The following is an 18,484-nucleotide window of genomic DNA, read 5'->3' as shown; positions in this document are numbered from 1 at the left end:
TAAAAATACTAAAAAACAATCAATTTAAAAATGATTAAAAACTTATTTTATCAATGAGAGACTAGTGAGCTGGCTAGATATAACAGTGATAGGTGTCTTCTTTTACGCTTACACCCTTCAAATATTTGTAAATGGTTAGCTTGTCATCTCTTAGCCTAGGCTGCCTGAGCTTTCAATCTTTCCTTGCAAGTCAATCCATCCAACATCCTAATAATGTTTATTCCTTTTTTCTGATAATGACGTGCCCAGAACTTAAACAGAATTTAGAAGATCACGTGCTCTTAATATTGTATGTCCTGAAAAATGAAAAGCTTGTATGGAAAGCAGAACTAAACTTCTTGGGTCTGCAAATCTCATGAGTATGGGCTCTTTCACAAGATCACCTATATATACATATATATATAGGCCAAAAATACAAGAACAGCTTACCTCATGGAATATTGCTTTTTAAGGCCGCAAAGATTTTGTTTGACCCTCTGAAAGGGTTGGTATAAGTTTCAGCAGGACGTTTCTATTTTATCTAGGCCATTTTGCCCATCCTAAAAACCAAACTTGCCTTTCATCACTAGAGGATGTTCAAATGAGATGGAAGGAGAATGCAGAATATATTGTATATCCTGAAGCATACAAGGTTTCCATTTTATTGGTTGGAGATCATGGGGTTTGATTCTCCATTGCCTTGTACAGGTGTAGTCACTTACACCTATCAAATGCTACCACTCCCTTTGAACACCAATTTTGTACTTATTGGGTTTATTTCACCACTATGGCACTCCAGTTTTATGCCAATGTAATTCTAATGAAATCAGTGGTTGTATCTTGGGTCCACTAGGTGAAAATTATTACATAAAGCATGAGGCAATGGAGACTTGTTCTTTGTATATCCATAGAGCATAGAATGGGTTTGCTAGGGATATATCACTAGATGCTTTAATAAAACTCTGTGCATGTGTGCAATGCAGAGCTGTGATTATATTGGGCCTGATTTACTACTGTGTTTCTCCAATTTTATGCAGCTATAATGCCATTGGTTTCAAATAAATTGCATTGGTGTAAAACCTCATGACTCAAGCTCTACTAAACTCTGTATGATGGATATATCTTATTCAGCGATGCAGTGAAAACAGCCATAATACAGTTCACTGTACAAAAGTTGGCCTTTTAAATGTGATTTCATAACAAACTTGTTTTACTTAATAAGTATATACAAATTTCAGTGACTATATCATGTTCAACAGAATCTTCTCTCTCTCCCACTTAATTTCTATTTTGGGGTTTTTCAGTCCCCTTTCTTAGCTTGCGCAAGGGCACCAAGGAACCATCTCCCTATAAGGACTTTTATGCTCTTTTGTAGAAAATCCATAACTTTGCAATGTCAGTCGATTCTTAAAAGAAAATTTAATATATTGAGTTATATGCATAATACAATTTTTAAAAAATCTAAAGGGATAATGTGTTACCTGCTAGTCTCTCTTAACTTGTTGACTCTTGACTCAAATATGACTGAATAAGGTTTAATCTCATCAAGAAATATTTCTTTATAATTTTTTGTTTACTTTTTAGTAAATTCTGAGAGAACCATTGAAAATGTGCTTTAGGAGACATTACACATTTTAAATTCAGATTTTTCCATTAGATACCTCTCAACTGGCATGTACAAAATTGGGGAAACTAAAGGGTGTAGGACACTATTTTGAATATGTTGGGGTTGTGAAATCCCTGTCTTTGGAGGTATTTAAGTACAGGTTAGACAAATATCTGTCAGGGATGGTCTAGGCTTCAGGGCAGGGGAAGGGGGAGATAGACTAGATGACTTGTTCAGTTAATGATTACAAATGACATTAAAATTGTTTGGTGACTTTTACATATGTAAAAAGAAGAGGAACAAGTTGCAGATGTTTATAAGTTGCCCATGATCATAGTATGTCAGTGCACCCAGGATGAAACCATCACTTTCATTCACAGCATTTCAACAGGCTGATCTATTAGCTTCCCTTTGAGTGCTAATGACACTTCATAGGACATATAGTTTACGCCTCAAAAAACCCACTGTGCAATTGCAAATATGTTAGTGCCTTTTCCCAGTCGTATTAAGGAGACCCAAAAGACAGGAGTTTGGTCTGATAGAAGTTAAGAGATAGAACTGGGAAGATCCACAGGAAGAGATTTAGCTCCATTTTGAGACCCACCACAGGAGCTATGACTCCAGGGAGGCAGACACAGGGGGTGTTTGGTGTTCAGCTGAGGAGCAGAGTATTGGGGCACACAGGTGAAGGACTAAAGTTCAAGCCAAGGAAAGGTGAAAGTAGTTTAAGTTTATACTTTTGGTTTCAGGTTTTTTGGAGAACTCCAGAGAAGACTCCCTGAAGAAACAGTAATGTCTGAGACATTGTAGTGCCTGAGAGGAATACAGGTACACAGTGGGCACAGGAAGGGGCTGTAGAAAAGGCCTGCTGATAGGTTGAGGTAGGAAGAAGCCTGGAGGGAAGCAGGGGATGGGAAGGTCTGGATAAACACACCTTGCATGCTCACTATAGGGTTCCTGGGCTAAAACCCAAAGGAGAGGGAGAGCCTGGATTCCCCTATGGGCCCTCCAAAAACAGTGCCAGGACCCCCAGGACCCTGGAAGCCAGGTGTCAAAGGACTAGTATGTTTGGATTTGGACCACAAACTCAGCATGAGGTGTTGGACTTGACTTTGTTGGACTTGCTTTCTTACCCCAGAAGAGGACTATAAATCACCTGGCTAGAGAATTACATCACACGAAGAAACAGACTGCTCCAGGACTGGACCGGCTGTGGTAGAGGGCACTAGATGAGGAGAGCCTGCTATGCTTTGCCCAGAGACAAAAGGGGCATGTGAACAGTGAGTCCATCTTCTACAAGCCCCTATATATCATCTTTCTGAAATGTGACTGAACCTCTACATAGCTACTATATTAAATGATGCACTTAAATATATCTAGAGTTAGTCACAGAGATACCAGTCATTATTTTCCTCAACTTACGCATTTGAAAAACTATATCGATTGAAAAAATACACAACGCTATGACAGATATTTTTGGCTTAAAAGATTGGTTTCCTCATTATTCAAGGCAATGAGAGTTAAATTATATTTTTATAAATTTCAAGTACAAATTGACCAAACTATGTAATATACCAGACTATAAAAAAGCAAGCAACAACTTTTTCAGAAAAATGTATTTGCAATTCAACTGATCATATAAAAAGCATTAAATGTTTTAAAAGTAGTAAATATTTTCAGAAGTGCCATTCATTGCAACTACATTCCGGAGTACTGTAAAGTCCAGGGCACATTATCCTTATTTGTGTAGCACAGTGAGCATTATCTTTACACTGAGGTCACTCTCATCACAACCTCTCCAGAACTGTTATCTTCTGATGAATCCTCATGAGGTCTCATTCGGTTGAACAGATGCAGCAATACATAGCCACACTGAAATCTTGGAGAGGTTAACTGTGTTGGATGAATTAAATTTCTGTTTCTAAATGCAGTTAGTGGTAACCACAATGTCCTACCCGGTGAAGATGCTCCTCGATTGCTCTCTTCTATGTCTGTAGCTTTATCATAATTTAATACATCCCAGTGAAGATTAACAGCCCTCCAGCGCTTAAACACTCTGTAAACTGATGCACCTTCATGTACAATTAGTCCTGAAATTTAAGGAAAGAATGATTAGTTACTACACAATAATCTTAGACTCCATTTTAAGAGGGAATGAATAAAGATGTAAACTTAACCACATTTATAACATTGCAACTGGCAGGTTCCTATCAAATTAAGATGAGGATCCCTGTGAGTATCTTAACTCTAATAATACAAATAACTGTCCATAAAAGATACAGAGGACTTATACAATCAGCTAATAATTTATCTAAACTATTTGAGGTAAACTTTAGGTCCACTCAGAGTGTATATCATAATTTTACCCCCTCCTCCTTATCGTCAGTGTAATGAGAATCTAAATTTTTAAATGAAAGTTTCTAGCCTTTATGGTTATTAAGGAAACCTTCTGTATGTGAACTGAACATAACCAATGTTATCTGAGGCCTTGTCTATACTAGAAAAGTGCATTGATTTAACTAAATTGACATAAAAATCAATCATTACATTGCATTATTAATTTACCAACTGAAACTGAGTTAACCCTTGCATATACTGATTTAAGTTTAGCTTAAGTGCTTCTATGTTAGGGATTTTTACTAGAGGCCTCGACCTCATACAAATTGGCGCAATCTCCTTCTGTGGATATTCTTAAATTAGTTTGAGCGGCTTATCTAAACTGGTATAAGGCACTCAAACAGATTTAAGAGCGTCCTCCACATTCTTAGTTCTTCTCTGTGTACCTATAGCCTGAAACAACAGTTGTAATAAAAGTGAATTCCCCCTATTACTCCAATGTGGCATTAATTCTGAAAATTGTCTCAGGAAAATAACTGAGATGTCAACATTAACTGTTACTTCACAAGCAGGGTTTGGAGTGGTGGACTTTATTCTTTCTGTTCAAATCTCAGAAGGCCAGAGAACAGGGATCCATTCTTGAGATTTGCAGAGATCCAGAGAATCTTTTTAAGTATCCCTCAATGGAAACATGGCTCATTTGATCTCCTTTATAGAATGACTTACTCTTAAGCTCCCATCCAGCAAATATTTACATATATGCTTAATTGTCAGTATGTCACTTGTTCCATTGACTTCAGTGGAATTATTCATATGTTCAAAGCTAAGCATGTGTTTAAGTATTTACAATATTGGGCCTTTACTAATAATGCTTATTGCTGTGAGTAGTTTCATTGGCTGGATTCTGTTTGTAGGATCAAGGCCTATCAGGATAGTAGTTCATCAAAGATTAAACACTCAAAAGAAAATATATCTGGAAGTTTTAGCCAAGTCATCTCCAATGAGTAACACCAGTGACTGAAAAGAAATAATTCTCATAGAGAAACCTTAGTTTTTCCTTTTTGTCTTAAATTTTTTTTAAAAATAGAAAACTTTAGCAATTTTTAATAGGCACTGACAAATCTTTATAGAGAAAATTAAGGTATTTTTGTTTTGAGAGATGGATTTTTTTAAGGTTGCTAGCGCTATATTTCAATTGAAAATGTGGTTGGTTCCAACTAGGATTTTTTTTTGGTTTTGAAAAGGGAAACTTGTAGTGTGTCACCATAAGTTTTTTCTTTTTCAAACTTTCTGTAAGGAAAAAAAAGGGGGGATGTGATGTCCTAAAATGGTTAATGTCCCATATTGTCACTATCAACAAAGCTAGCATAATATTAGATGTTCACTGCTCCTCTCAACTATGGCTGTTTTTTTCATGTAGCTAAATGACATATTTCGAGCTTGCAATAAAATTGCTTCATGTTTTATAAACCTGCTGTCTGTGTATTTAGGAAATTGAACTATAATGAACATGAAGTTAGCCACTTATTGCCATATTTACCTGATAATGATCAGGATTCTGATTATCATCAGTGAAGGAATTACTGGCAAGGAAAAGATACCAAATTTCATTACTGAAATACTTAATGTAACTCTATTTTTCATCAATATTAAAATGTTTCTAAGATTATTTGCTACTCTGTTTGTGACTATAGCGTCTAGGAAATATTCTTTTTCCACTCTTGCCCATATGAAAAATTATCTGTACAATCCGACTGAAGATCACCATGAATGGATTAGTTCATGGATGGATGCTTTTTCATCAAGAGATGATCCAGGACATAAACAGATTGATAGAAAATGCAACTGATTGCTTTGTAAGATAGCCAGGACCTCAATGCTTATTGCTTGCCTGAATCATTAGGAAGTATGCAATTCACTGGATTTAATAAAGAAAAAGCTAACTTGCATTCTGGTCTGCCTTGTTTCCCAGTAGTAAAATCGTAGAGCTGTTACTGGGTAGCCAATCATTAGAAGTATGATTGAATAGATGGTGTCAAGCCCAGCATCAAAAGTGTGAGGGGAAAGGACAAGCGGAAAATCCTGGCACTGAAGATTCAGTGCCTTTTTCTGTCATCTTCTTAGTGAAAGAAGGTGTTAACAATAATTGATTTCTGAATGTATTGTTTTTATAGAGTCTAACTGTAGGAGTTGTGTGTTTAGCCAGGGAGCTACAAAAATATCTGAGAATAGTAGCTGGCTTTTGAGAGTTCACACTATTCCCTTGATCCCAACATTCATAAATAGAGGACACAAATATCTGGTCCCTTCTAACCATCCTTCAATTCTCCTCTACCTCCAGAAGCCCTATTGTACTTGGGATCCAAAGCAGAAGAAAAGGTCCATGTTGCTCTATGGAGGGAATATGTTTGAGAACAAAGAGTTGTGGTTTCTCCTTCTAACACTACCTCCCCAGGACCACACTGTAGGAGACTAGTTAGCACTGATTTCCTGAGGACAGCTGAGAAGTCCTGGTAGCTAAACAATGACTTGAACCACTGCCCTCTCAAAGCCTGTTTCTGCCCTTGATGCCATTTTAGGAAAGAGTGATTTGTGACTTCCTGTAGCAGCCATAAAGATTTCAGGTAAGGGCACACTGTGAATATATGATATTGAAGCTGCCATCCTCCTAAATTGAGTGAATCCTGAGCTTCAGCCATTCATAATGACTGGCTGTATAGTCATATCCACTTAGTTTTTGACCTGAGATGGTTTAACTTTCTACAAAGGCCACAAATGATCTCTTTGACTTTCTAAATTGCTTAGTCCTGTCTAAGTAGTAGCTCTCTCGATATATAGGGTGTACAACTTTTCCTTCCAAAACTCTAGACATTCTGGTGAGGTGAAGACAAATAGTGATATAAACTGACTGAGATCAAAGTCCAACACAGTTGTTACCAGAAATTTGAAGTGATTCCTAAATACAATCATATCTTTATGTTGTACAGTATAAGATCTGTAGGCCATAGCTCTTTATGGCAAGGACTCTCTCTTTAGTACATCCTATGCACTGTATGAACATAATGGGGCCATGATCCTTGATTAGGCCTTTAAGTGCTACCGTAATTTAAATTATTAAGGGCCTGCAACTCTGCTGGGTCTCTTTATTTGCCTTCTTGTTTTTAAACCATTAGGGTGCACTCACATTACATTTACAAACCTTTCTCTGAAACCATAAGGGCTAAAAACTTTTTTAAATGAAAGCAGATATTCTCATATACTCACTTGTCTCAAGGAGCTGTTGGTTTAAATAAAACACAAAATACCACAAGACTTGCAATAAAACAGATCTGGCAACACTAGATGAGATAGAAGGGGCAACTTCTGAAGAGTTTCCCACCATTTCCTCCCCTAACACTGAGTCTGACTCTACATCTGGCACAACTACTGATCCCAGGGACTCAAGTGAAGGGGGCCAAGGGATCCTCATTGGTGCCTTCACCTTCTTGCAGGACACTTTCTAGGGGAGTCCTGGAGGATTGAGTTCCTAGAGCTTTGGCCAGATGGATCTGACCTGGCAGGATCCAAGAAAGCCATATCCTCAGGATCTCTAAGATTTAAGCAAACTGATTGCAGTGCAATCTGGCCAGATCCAACAGTAGGAGCATCTTTTCTTATTATTATGATGTCTTTCAGAAATAGTACCACTGTAAGATCTTTCCTTGGCTCCATACAAAGAATCTGGATCCTGAGCCCGTGGAACAAATTTCAAAAGTCCCTGCAAACACCTTTACAAGAAGACAATCCTTTTCAACCTGTGATTGGGCATCAGGCTCCAGCACCAAAACTGGCTTTGTCGCCACAAAAACGGTATGATTAATGGATTTTCCAAAATGGTTGGCAAAGCAAAAAGTCTACAATTCATTTCAGGTTGAACAAAATGTTTCATTTTGATTTTGATCATTTCTAAATGCTTTGATTTTTTAAAATAAAGTTAAGGCAAATTTTGAAAGTACTTTTTGAACCAAAAAGCAAAACATTCACTTTAAAAATGTTGAAATGATTTTTTTCAGAATTTTTAAGACTTTTTTTACTTAAAGAATTCAGCAAAATTGACACAAAAACATGAAATATTTCAGCATCACTAAATCTGCATTTTTTTGCTGTAAAACATTTAAGCTGAAATATTTTGTCCAGCTCTAGTTGCCATGCTACTCATGCCGGAGGACATCTTCCAGAAGACGGTCTCCCAGAATCGTGCCTCTTGGAGGAGCAGGTTCTGGAGCAAAGTCTTAGTCCTTGTGGGCCCTTTTTGAGTTGGCCTTGCAGGCATGACAACTTTTAGCTAAATGCTCTTCCCTATGGAATAAATTGCCTGTCTCAAGTAGGGACCATCACAGGACAAAAGGAAAACCCCTTAAAACTATTGTTTAGATGGGCCCACAAAAATGTGTGAATTGATCAAACAATTAACATGAAATATAAATAAATCTAACTTTAACAATACAACTATTTCAAAAGCCACTTACAACTAGATTTGTTTAACATGAAGGAAAAGAGTTGGTGAGTAGAAAGATACTGCAGTACAGTTAGAGGGAGAGGTTATTTATACCATTGGTCTATAGAATGTTAGAGTGGGGGAATTGTACACACACTAACTGACAACTTACTACTTCAAAAAGGTTCCATTACCACGGCTTAGTCATTCTTCTCCAATAGTGTGACTATGTGGAGGCAATGTGATGAAGGAGAGCAGCCAGGTCCAAGCAATGGAAGAGTGGGAAGCTAATGTACTATTCCTTAAGGAATCCTTAAAGTTTTTGAATCCTAAATTCCTTTAATGTAAACACCTTGAGCACTCTCTCTCTCTCTCTCTCTGATAATCCCAACAGGGACGCACTAATCTCTGGCAATATCAATGTGTACAACTTTGACTGGTCACAGTTCCATTTAGTTCAAATGTGAAAGACTTCTCTGCAAATCTTGCATGCTTTGGAAGTTTTCCTGTGAGAACAACTTCATGCCCAGTTCAGATGCAGAATTGCATAGAGAATTGCCATATTTGACACTGATGTGACTAGAAGGGGATGCTGTAAGGAGGGACCCAGAATTTCCAGGGAAGATCAAAAGACGATGAAGGGAACAACGGACACAAATTTCACCTTCATGTTAAAATGTGTAAGTTAAATTGATGTTGATAGACCTGTCCTGTGCATAGAGAGTAAGAATAGTCTTGTAATACAAGGCAACTTTATTCTTTGTTAAATGTTACAAAAGTGGACTTCCAGTAAAACTGGATAGGCTGCAAATGGAACTGAACAGAGAATCCACTCAAGTTATTTATTGGGTGGCATATTGGTGAGCTGTAAGCTTTGACAGTTTTCTCTTGGTACAAATGAATGACAAGGCTGGCAGATTAAAATGTATGAGACATTTTTTAATATTACTTACTGGATAGGAGTGTGGATTGATACAATGAAATAAGATTTAATGGAAAAATACTAAAAATAATCTGTTAAAGTTTCTAAATGTGCAGGTTTTTAATATAACTGTGCAGTTCTCACTAGCCAATTATTAAACTTCATTTCAAAATTATAAAAGCAGTACAGATATTTACATTTCTCATGTGGCTGAAAATATTTTATTGTTTATGCAGAGCCATAGATGTACATGACTTTAGACAACTGGAATAGGTCTTTGGTCATGGAGTTAACAACTCAGGCCCTGACCCTGAAATTAACTATCCATGAGCGCACCCTTGTGCCTATGCAAATCCCCACTGAAATCAGTGAGGCTTTTCATGGGTGCAGGGACCCATCTACAGGGAATTTATTGCAGGATGATCACAGATAAAGGGGTGGGGCACTTAACTTTTAGACTTGTGCTTCATAACACTTCTGTTGGCTGCATCAACACTGCACAGGTCATAGTGTGTGAGGAACAGAGTATAGCATACACTACTTGTTAGTCCGTTTACATAATTTAGAGCTAATTGGTAAGAATTAAAGAGTAAGACAAAAACTTTTTAATGTAATAAAATCATTGCCCACTGAACTGCTATTGGAAAGTTATATCTGTCACCAGATTGTCTTGTGGCTTTTTTAGATCATTCAGAAACCTAAACATTTGTATTCTAAGGAATGTAATTCAAATATTTTCAGTTAAAACAATTACTCAGATTAAAGTCCTTTATCCTATAGAAGTCACAATAACAGATACCCCTAACACAGAGTAAAGTTGGAGATGCTAATAGATATTTAAAAAAATTATAAGTGGTCTTGGATGCACATGTTTAAAATACAATAGGCTGCAGAAGCTTACTTGAAAGTATATTGAACTTGAATGGTCTGAGCTGATCAGAAGTACAAAAATGCTGCACAATTACCAAACCAGTTAACCAGTTATTTCTTAATTCCTAGACACAAGTTTAGTAATTTAAAGTTATTAGGTAACATAATTGTTAAAAAAACCCCTACATACTAAGCTTACCATTAATTAAAAGTTAATGTTCAAGTAAGGAAACTATAGTTACAAAATGTAGATAGAGATGCTAATTAATGCTATTAGTATTAATTATAAGACTGTAGTTATATGCATATATTTAGATATCTAAGGCCACTGGCAAGTTTCCAAGTAACACTAATGTATATTGTTTTAAATCTAGATGTGAAAATTTACATTGGACATTTCAGTGACTACTTTATAACTCTTAGCAATCCTTTCTTAGAATTGAATTTCCTCATTAGTACAGCCACAACCCTGTTCCATTGATACATTTAGTTCTATAAATACACTAATGTATTTTTATCTGTCTACAGATACTAAGCAATAAATTTTGAACTGATAAGAGTTTGATTTTTTGTAACAAATTAAACCAGTGAAAAAATTCAATTAACACAATTAGTTTCAAATAACTATGTTATCAACTGACCTGTATGATAATGTTTACATGGTATAATAAGAGGCATATATAAAATTGAGTTAACAGCGACATTTGCAAAGCATTTTGAGATTTTTTTTTAATTAAAAGCATTATACAGCATTTCATCATCTTATTGATATAAATATTCTGGGAACCTTAGTTCAAATTACTATGCCTTACTTACTCTAAGAGTGACTAAAATTCCTTTATTTTTACTTTAGTGTAACCTCTTTCACATTCAGCTCATAGTTGCTTTACTAACTATTTAAAAGTTTTTATTTAGACATTTGGGGATCAATATATTAAAGGAAGTACGTACACACACACACACACACACACACACACACAAAAGCTTTCAGAAAGTTGCATCTTCACTCTTTAAGAGTTCTGATGGCATCATAAACCACTTGAGGTCTGCTTTCATAGTATAATTAATAAATTAAAATACTTAGCACTTATATAGTGTTTTTTATCTGTTTAGATATCAACAGAACTCTTGAATTAGTTCCTTCATCTCACTGCAGCAGTGCAGCCTATCCATTATACTCTATTTCTAGCATAGTGATTCACACAACTCTGTTCAGTGTAGTTCTAGATATGTAGTTCTACGAGAAAATCCTTCAGGGACCTATTCTATCCTTGACATATATAACTAACTCTGCTTAGCAACAAAGGAAGATTTGAGAGAACAGAACTATCGTTAGTTCTTTTCATCAAATCTTTGTTATAATTTCACCTATTGACCCTCCTACACTTTACTATCCTTTTAAATTTCAAAGTAAGCAAAACTGATTGTGATTCTGGGAATTTAACATTTAGGGAAAGTGATTTGATCAGTCTGAGGGTTGAGTTTTTGTTTGGTTCCTCTCTCACAGTGTCTCTACTTTTATAAAAGTCAAGTGTTTGCTAAATATGTCATCTAAGAATAAATAAGTAGAGAATTGAAGAGCTAAGGAAGTTTGACCCATAGTTATACTCTTAAACCACAATCTGTACTGATTAATGTTTTGAGCTTACCTATGCACACTAGATCCATAAAACCATACATTCCATAGCAGATTTGAAAAAGGATGTCCTTTCTTTGCCATACTGCATAGGGGCTGAAGGCTGACCATAGAAGCCAAGTCACACTTGCTACTAAGAACAGAGATCCTAGGATTACAGCAATCATCTGCACTTTCTCAACCAGTGTTATTGTAATGCTTTGCCACTAGAAGAGAAACAAAGTAGTGTAAGATAAAATATTACTTTTTGAAAACTTACATTCAACTCCAGTTTTCTCCTGAAACCAGAAATCATTTTAATATTCATACAAATCTTCATAGATCTTTCCTAATATTCTTGACACTACAATTTATGAAGGAAAAAAGACAGACCAGTAGTATAGAAATTGCTTATGTTAAAGTTTTTTTAATGTTGTCCATATCACCATCTAGAAATGTACTTTGGAAGATTTACATTTATTTCAATCCTGCTATGAATACATAGGACAAAAATATTCAGCATCGGGAAATGCAGCTTGCCTTTCACATCTATATAATGAGTAGCATCAAGACACCATGGGAAGGACAATATCAAAGCCTTAGATCACAGACCAGCGAAAGGCTGTGTACCTTAGTGGGCTTCATACAGAATGGGAGTCCAAGTAATAAACTTCACAGGCAAAAATTGTTTAAAATAAACCTTATAGCAAGAGGATGGATTTGCAGAAGATGGCCTAATGGTAAATCCAGTCACAAGTGGCATATTATGAAGGAATGGTTTGTTTCCTACAACTAAGGTACTATATATATACAATACATTTTATCAGTATTTAAAATCTGTAGAACTATATTTGGATTTTATTAGGGTCATGTATTCAATAGCAAAATCATTTCATACTTCTCAGCTACAGCCATATAGCACCTTTGGCAGTTTTATGCTCTGTAATGCTATCAGTTAGACATTTCTGTTCTTCTCTTCTCACATTTACCAAAGTGAGACAGAACAAGAATAACTTTGTGCTAAATGTTAGAAATCAAAACAAAACTCTTAAATATAATAAAAATTAATTTTCATGAGTCACATAATTGTTAAGAATTAGTAGGAGCATTGCCAGCAGATCGAGGGAAGTGATTATTCCCCTCTATTCGGCACTGGTGAGGCTACATCTGGAGTATTGCGTCCAGTTTTGGTCCCCCCACTACAGAAGGGATGTGGAAAAATTGGAGAGAGTCCAGCAGAGGGCAACAAAAATGATTACGGGTCTGGGGCACGAGGACAGGCTGAGGGAACTGGGGTTATTTAGTCTGGATAAGAGAAGAGTGTGGGGGGGGGATTTGATAGCAGCCTTCAACTACCTGAAGGGGGGTTCCAAAAAGGATGGAGCTAGGCTGTTCTCAGTGGTGGCAGATGACAGAACAAGAAGCAATGGTCTCAAGTTGCAGTGGGGGAGGTCTAGGTTGGATATTAGGAAACACTATTTCACTAGGAGGGTGGTGAAGCACTGGAATGGGTTACCTAGAGAGGAAGTGGAATCTCCATCCTTAGAGGTTTTTACAGCCTGGCTTGACAAAGCCTTGGCTGGGATGATTTAGTTGGTGTTGAGCAGGGGATTGGACTAGATGACCTCCTGAGGTCTCTTCCAACCCTAATATTCTATGATTCTGATTAAATTGTTTAGAATATGTGGAAAAGGTTAGTGATAAACTGATAAATAAACAAAACCTTCACAGTGCAATTTTGGCAAGTTTGAGGTTCCTTTTTCAATAAACTTGTGGTCATATGAGCTTGTCTTTGGTTTGGGGTTTTGTTGTTTAATTTAAAAGAAAATTAATTGCCTGTTATAATTTTTTTTAAGATATCATCATTAAAGGTTTTCACTCTGGAGGGGAGAGAGAATACAAGTGTTTGGTTTGGGACAAAGATTACAGGTGTCATAACTATAAAGGGAAGGGTAACAGCCCTCCTGTGTACAATACTATAAAATCCCTCCTGGCCAGAGACTCCAAAATCCTTTTACCTGTAAAGGGTTAAGAAGCTCGGGTAACCTGGCTGACACCTGACCCAAAGGACCAATAAGGGGACAAGATACTTTCAAATCTTGGTAGGGGAAAGGCTTTTGTTTGTGCTCTTTGTTTTTGGGGGGAGTTTCGCTCTTGGGACTAAGAGGGACCAGACATCAATCCATGCTCTCCAAATCTTTCTGAACAAGTCTCTCATATTTCAAACTTGTAAGTACAGCCAGGCAAGGCGTGGTAGTTTTATCTTTGTTTTCTCAACTTGTAAATGTACCTTTTACTAGGGTATTTACCTCTGTTTGCTGTAACTTTGAACCTAAGGCTAGAGGGGGGTCCTCTGGGCTCTTTAAGTTTGATTACCCTGTAAAGTTATTTTCCATCCTGATTTTACAGAGATGATTTTTACCTTTTTCTTTAATTAAAAGCCTTCTTTTTAAGAACCTGATTGATTTTTCCTTGTTTTTAGATCCAAGGGGGTTGGATCTTGATCCACCAGGAGTTGGTGGGGGAAAGGAGGAGGGATGGTTAATTTCTCCTTGTTTTAAGATCCAAGGGGTTTGGATCTGTATTCACCAGGGAATTGGTGAAGTCTCTCTCAAGGCTACCCAGGGAAGGGAATTAGCACATTGAAAGTGGTGGCAGCGAACCAGATCTAAGCTGGTAGTTAAGCTTAGAAGTTTTCATGCAGGCCCCCACATCTGTACCCTAAAGTTTAAAGTGGGGAAGGATCCTTAACAAGAGGACTCTACTCCTCCCCCTGAATTATTGAGGGACTACATCAATGGTTCCCATTTGGATTAAGGATGACATTCATAACCGGGAAAGAGGCAGGGACAATTGCTTTTCATAAGTGAGTAAATTGTATTTTGCCAATATCTTTTGATAATTGGCAATCTTCATTTCCAGGATGGCTGGTACCCCTTTATCTACTCTTTGCTTTTGAAAGCAGAAATGTAGGTGTGAGATACAAATCCTTGGACGGGTCTTAGGGACCTAAGTTTCCACCAGTAAAGTTCCCTACGTGCCAGAATTTCTGCCGGTAGGCATGTGCAATAGCACCTAAATCCTGATGCCGCTGAGCTGCTCAGCATTCCAGCTCATGTCTAATCCCTTCTGAGATTCACAAACTAGGTGTTCCCTTGCCTATTACACCTGCACGAGCTGATCTGGTTGCCATACTCTTAGCATGCCTACCACACCAAAGACAGCTGGGGGATAGAGAGAGCAAGTCCCACTATCTCCATCAGCCCTGTGGTAAGAGCACTCACCTGGGAGGTGGGAGACCCAGAATTCAAAAGGTGCGCTGCTTGATTTGGAGCAGGGACTTAGACCCATGTCGCCCAGGTGAGTGCACTAACCACCCAGCTATTCTGCATGGACCTCTTTCAATCTCTCTTGTTGAAGTAGTTCCACTTTGTATAACTAATGAAATATTCATTGGGCCAGAAAGAGAATAAAAATTATTCTATAATCCAGAAGTTAAAGCACTCATCTGGAAGATACAAGAACTGAGGTTAAGTTCCTTCTCCAATTCAGGCAGAACAGGGATTTGAAAACAGATCTCCTACATCCCAGATGAGTACCCTAATTACTGGGCTATCAGCTGTAATGGAGTGGGGGAAGGGGGTCTGTGATGGGGTGCACAAACCCTATACCAAGAAGGTGAGGGTTAATGAACTTCTCTGGCCTCAAGCAGCCCTGCCCCACCACACCTGCAAGGCATGTCAGGCTTGGAGAGAAGATATAAAAGACAGAAGCTCAGCTAATGGGAGATCTGGAAGGGAAACAGACCTTTGCTCTTCAGCCCTAAAGTGCCTGGCTGAAGGCAGGAGCTGCTTGGGTAACTGCATTTTGAAGCCCTTGCCAAGACAATGGAGAGCTTGAGTCTGAAACAGTATTTTGGGACTATTACTAGAGACTTGCCTGCAAGTGCCAAACTGGGCTATGGCCTATCAGCAGCTGTCTGAAGGAAGTGTCCTGCCATGACCTTGTGTTGGTTCATTTGTGTTTGGTTTGCCTTTTGATCTTTGATAGCCCTGGAAGGGTTGGACTTCTACCGATTCAGTTGGAGGGCTTAGTCTACCACAACCAGACTTGTACTTTTGGAGCCTGGAGATGGAAGACCAAAGGCCGGGTGAGTTCAGAATCCTGTCATGCTTGTAGGCAGGCCAATTATGACAGGATTTTTGGGTTTAGTGTTGTTAGAAATGACTGACCTGGCTTTGTTACCTAATTCCAAGAGAGGTAACATTGCTGTGAATCTTAGGTGGAGGGAAGTGCCTTTGAGGTGCAGGGTTTAAGTTCTATCCCTCTCCACAGCATTTCCTGTGGGCTAGCTTAGGTGAATCCCTGCTCAGTTGCCTTTCTTGGGTACCCAACTCTTCCCCATGTATTGTGTAGGATGCCTGGACATTTAACTGAGAATTTCACTGGGCAGCAGGGTGTCTAAGAGTTAGGTGTTTCAGTGTTGCAATGCCCAAGTCCATTTGCAGACCTAGCCCACAGTGACTAACGTGCATATATTATTTGGCCGTGCATGAAGATATTTAAATCTCTACTCATTCTGTATATAAAATGGTTGGGAGTACGTTACAGCAACACTGGTTTCTGCAATAATTTATGTAGAAGGCCAGTGTAATATTGTAAGAACAAAAAAGGATATTTAACCATCTTCTGCACAATATTTTTTCATTGACAATTATGTGGATGTTGGGAGCCAGGAAAGAATTGTACATATTATACTGTGTAACTTATGGCAACAAAAATGTTATCTACCTAGGGGTTGTTTTTGTACGTAAGGATATAAGGGAGGACAGCTTGCATTTAAGGGACACTATGATAAAAGTCAAAAGAAATCAACATAAAATTTTGACATTCTATTTAGACTTTTTGCCTCCCATCTAAGAATTCTACAACTGGTGTAACTTTATTTTTAGCTATGCCAGTGTAAAATCCATTGAAGTCATTGGGAGTTAAACTTATTGGACAAAAATCATATATATATATTACTTTGTGCCATTGTTTCTAGTAATCTATCTTTACACAAGCTTTAAAGAAAAGCCACTTCTCAGTGTATTTACTGAAATGAAAATGTAGACAGGTATAAAATCTTGCAGATCTATCAAAAACACATTAGGAACTATGCTTAACCATTTTTGTAATTCATTCAACTGATGCATTTTGCTGCATTTTAATACTTTTAAAAATGGAAACTGTTCACATTAGAAATACTTTAGAATTTCCCTACAATATTTCACTGAGCATTTATTTAGCATTTAAAAGATAAACGAATATATTATTTGAATTAAAAATGGCTCAAGTTCTCCATTTATGGTTTAGTGTGGTTACTAATGAAGGTAGACATAATTCAAGACTGGATTGGCTTCCATTCAGTAGACCTGTGGGAATTAGGGTACTGAAGAGAATTAGCTGACTAATTGCCTTTTGATCTTTGATCTCAGGAGACTGGATTATGACCAGATCCACAGCTCACTACCATTGTCATAATTTGCTGGTTTATACCAGATGGGGATCTAGCCCCGTAGCTTCACAGCAATCTATCCTAAATTTACTAGGAGTTAATCTAAACAGATACTTGTCTGTGGGCACAATTCCTTTTTGACATTGGAAATGATGTGGTAGGAAAGTCACGTTTAGTGAAATAGTAAGCAAATGGACAACCTATCCTGGAAAAGGAAGAATAGGGAATGCATAATTTTTAAGTTCTCTGTTGCTAGCTGAGATTTTTATTTAAATCTTAGTATCAGCAGACTAACTGGTGTTCAAGAGTTTGGATGGGGGAAGTAGCCTTAATGTTTAATGTAGCTACTGTTTGGGTATGTCTACACTTTGAGCTGGGGATGTGTTTTCCAGCTTGAGGAGACATACCTGTGCTAGTTCTGATCTACCTAGCTTGTTAAAAATAGTATAGATGGTGTAGTGCGAGTGGGAAGAGGAGTTAGAGGCCCAAGTACTTGCCTATGGTCTTGGATGGATACCTACTCAGGACAGCTAGCCCCTCCCATCACTCATGCTGCTGCAGCTACACTGTTTTCTTAATGTGCTAGCTTAAGAGGGGATGCGGTTCATCCATTTCAAAAGTGTGGTAGACCCACAACTCAGTGCTTAGATGATACACTGATAGGTACCTTAGAAATATAATTAATTAGATAGACAGATGTCTATCTGCAACTAAAAAATCCTGCCACATGGCATTTTTTAAAAAAGCCAATGGTGTCTGCCCCTATTGGACAGATGGATGATTTGGCTAGAAAACTGATTGTAATATCACAGTACTCATTTTTACACTCTAATACAATAGCATTTTATCATTTTCCATCAGCCCAGTTGAAGAAACTGCCTTCTACCAATTTGTCATGTTCAATCTTAGAGAAATTTCCCTCTCGAATTTTAAAATGGGCGTATTTTTTTAATGAATAGATACTTGAGTCCAAGCTGGCACTTCATTGTCCTTGCAAGATCCAGTATAGAACTGGATACAATCCAGTATACGATCCTGCCCACAAAATCAAAAGCTTTGCATTACAGAAGTGCAAAAGCTGTAAATACCATACTAACTTCTCTCATATGGAGTCTAGTTTTGAAAGCTCTGTACATAGAGATTCTGTTTTGTGAGTTGCATGTGTGAAAAGTTTGTAGTGT

General features: G+C 37.5%; 1 protein-coding gene across 1 annotated transcript in view; it reads right to left on the bottom strand.

Annotated features, from left to right (window-relative positions):
• Window positions 1-3,352: 3,352 nt before the first annotated feature.
• MARCHF11 (membrane associated ring-CH-type finger 11) overlaps window positions 3,353-18,484 on the bottom strand; it is a 44,594-nt gene continuing 29,462 nt past the window's right edge. The window contains exons 3-4 of the mRNA XM_065398372.1: window positions 11,841-12,033; window positions 3,353-3,675 (exon numbers count right to left, since the gene is read on the bottom strand). Of these exons, the coding sequence (XP_065254444.1) occupies window positions 3,353-3,675; window positions 11,841-12,033 (516 nt within the window). The remainder of the gene's footprint in view (window positions 3,676-11,840; window positions 12,034-18,484) is intronic.

This window comes from Emys orbicularis, chromosome 2 (assembly GCF_028017835.1).
Source record: "Emys orbicularis isolate rEmyOrb1 chromosome 2, rEmyOrb1.hap1, whole genome shotgun sequence".
Lineage (NCBI taxonomy): Eukaryota > Metazoa > Chordata > Testudines > Emydidae > Emys > Emys orbicularis.
The sequence above is the reverse complement of the archived record's forward strand: the minus strand, read 5'-3'. Positions and strand labels throughout refer to the sequence as shown.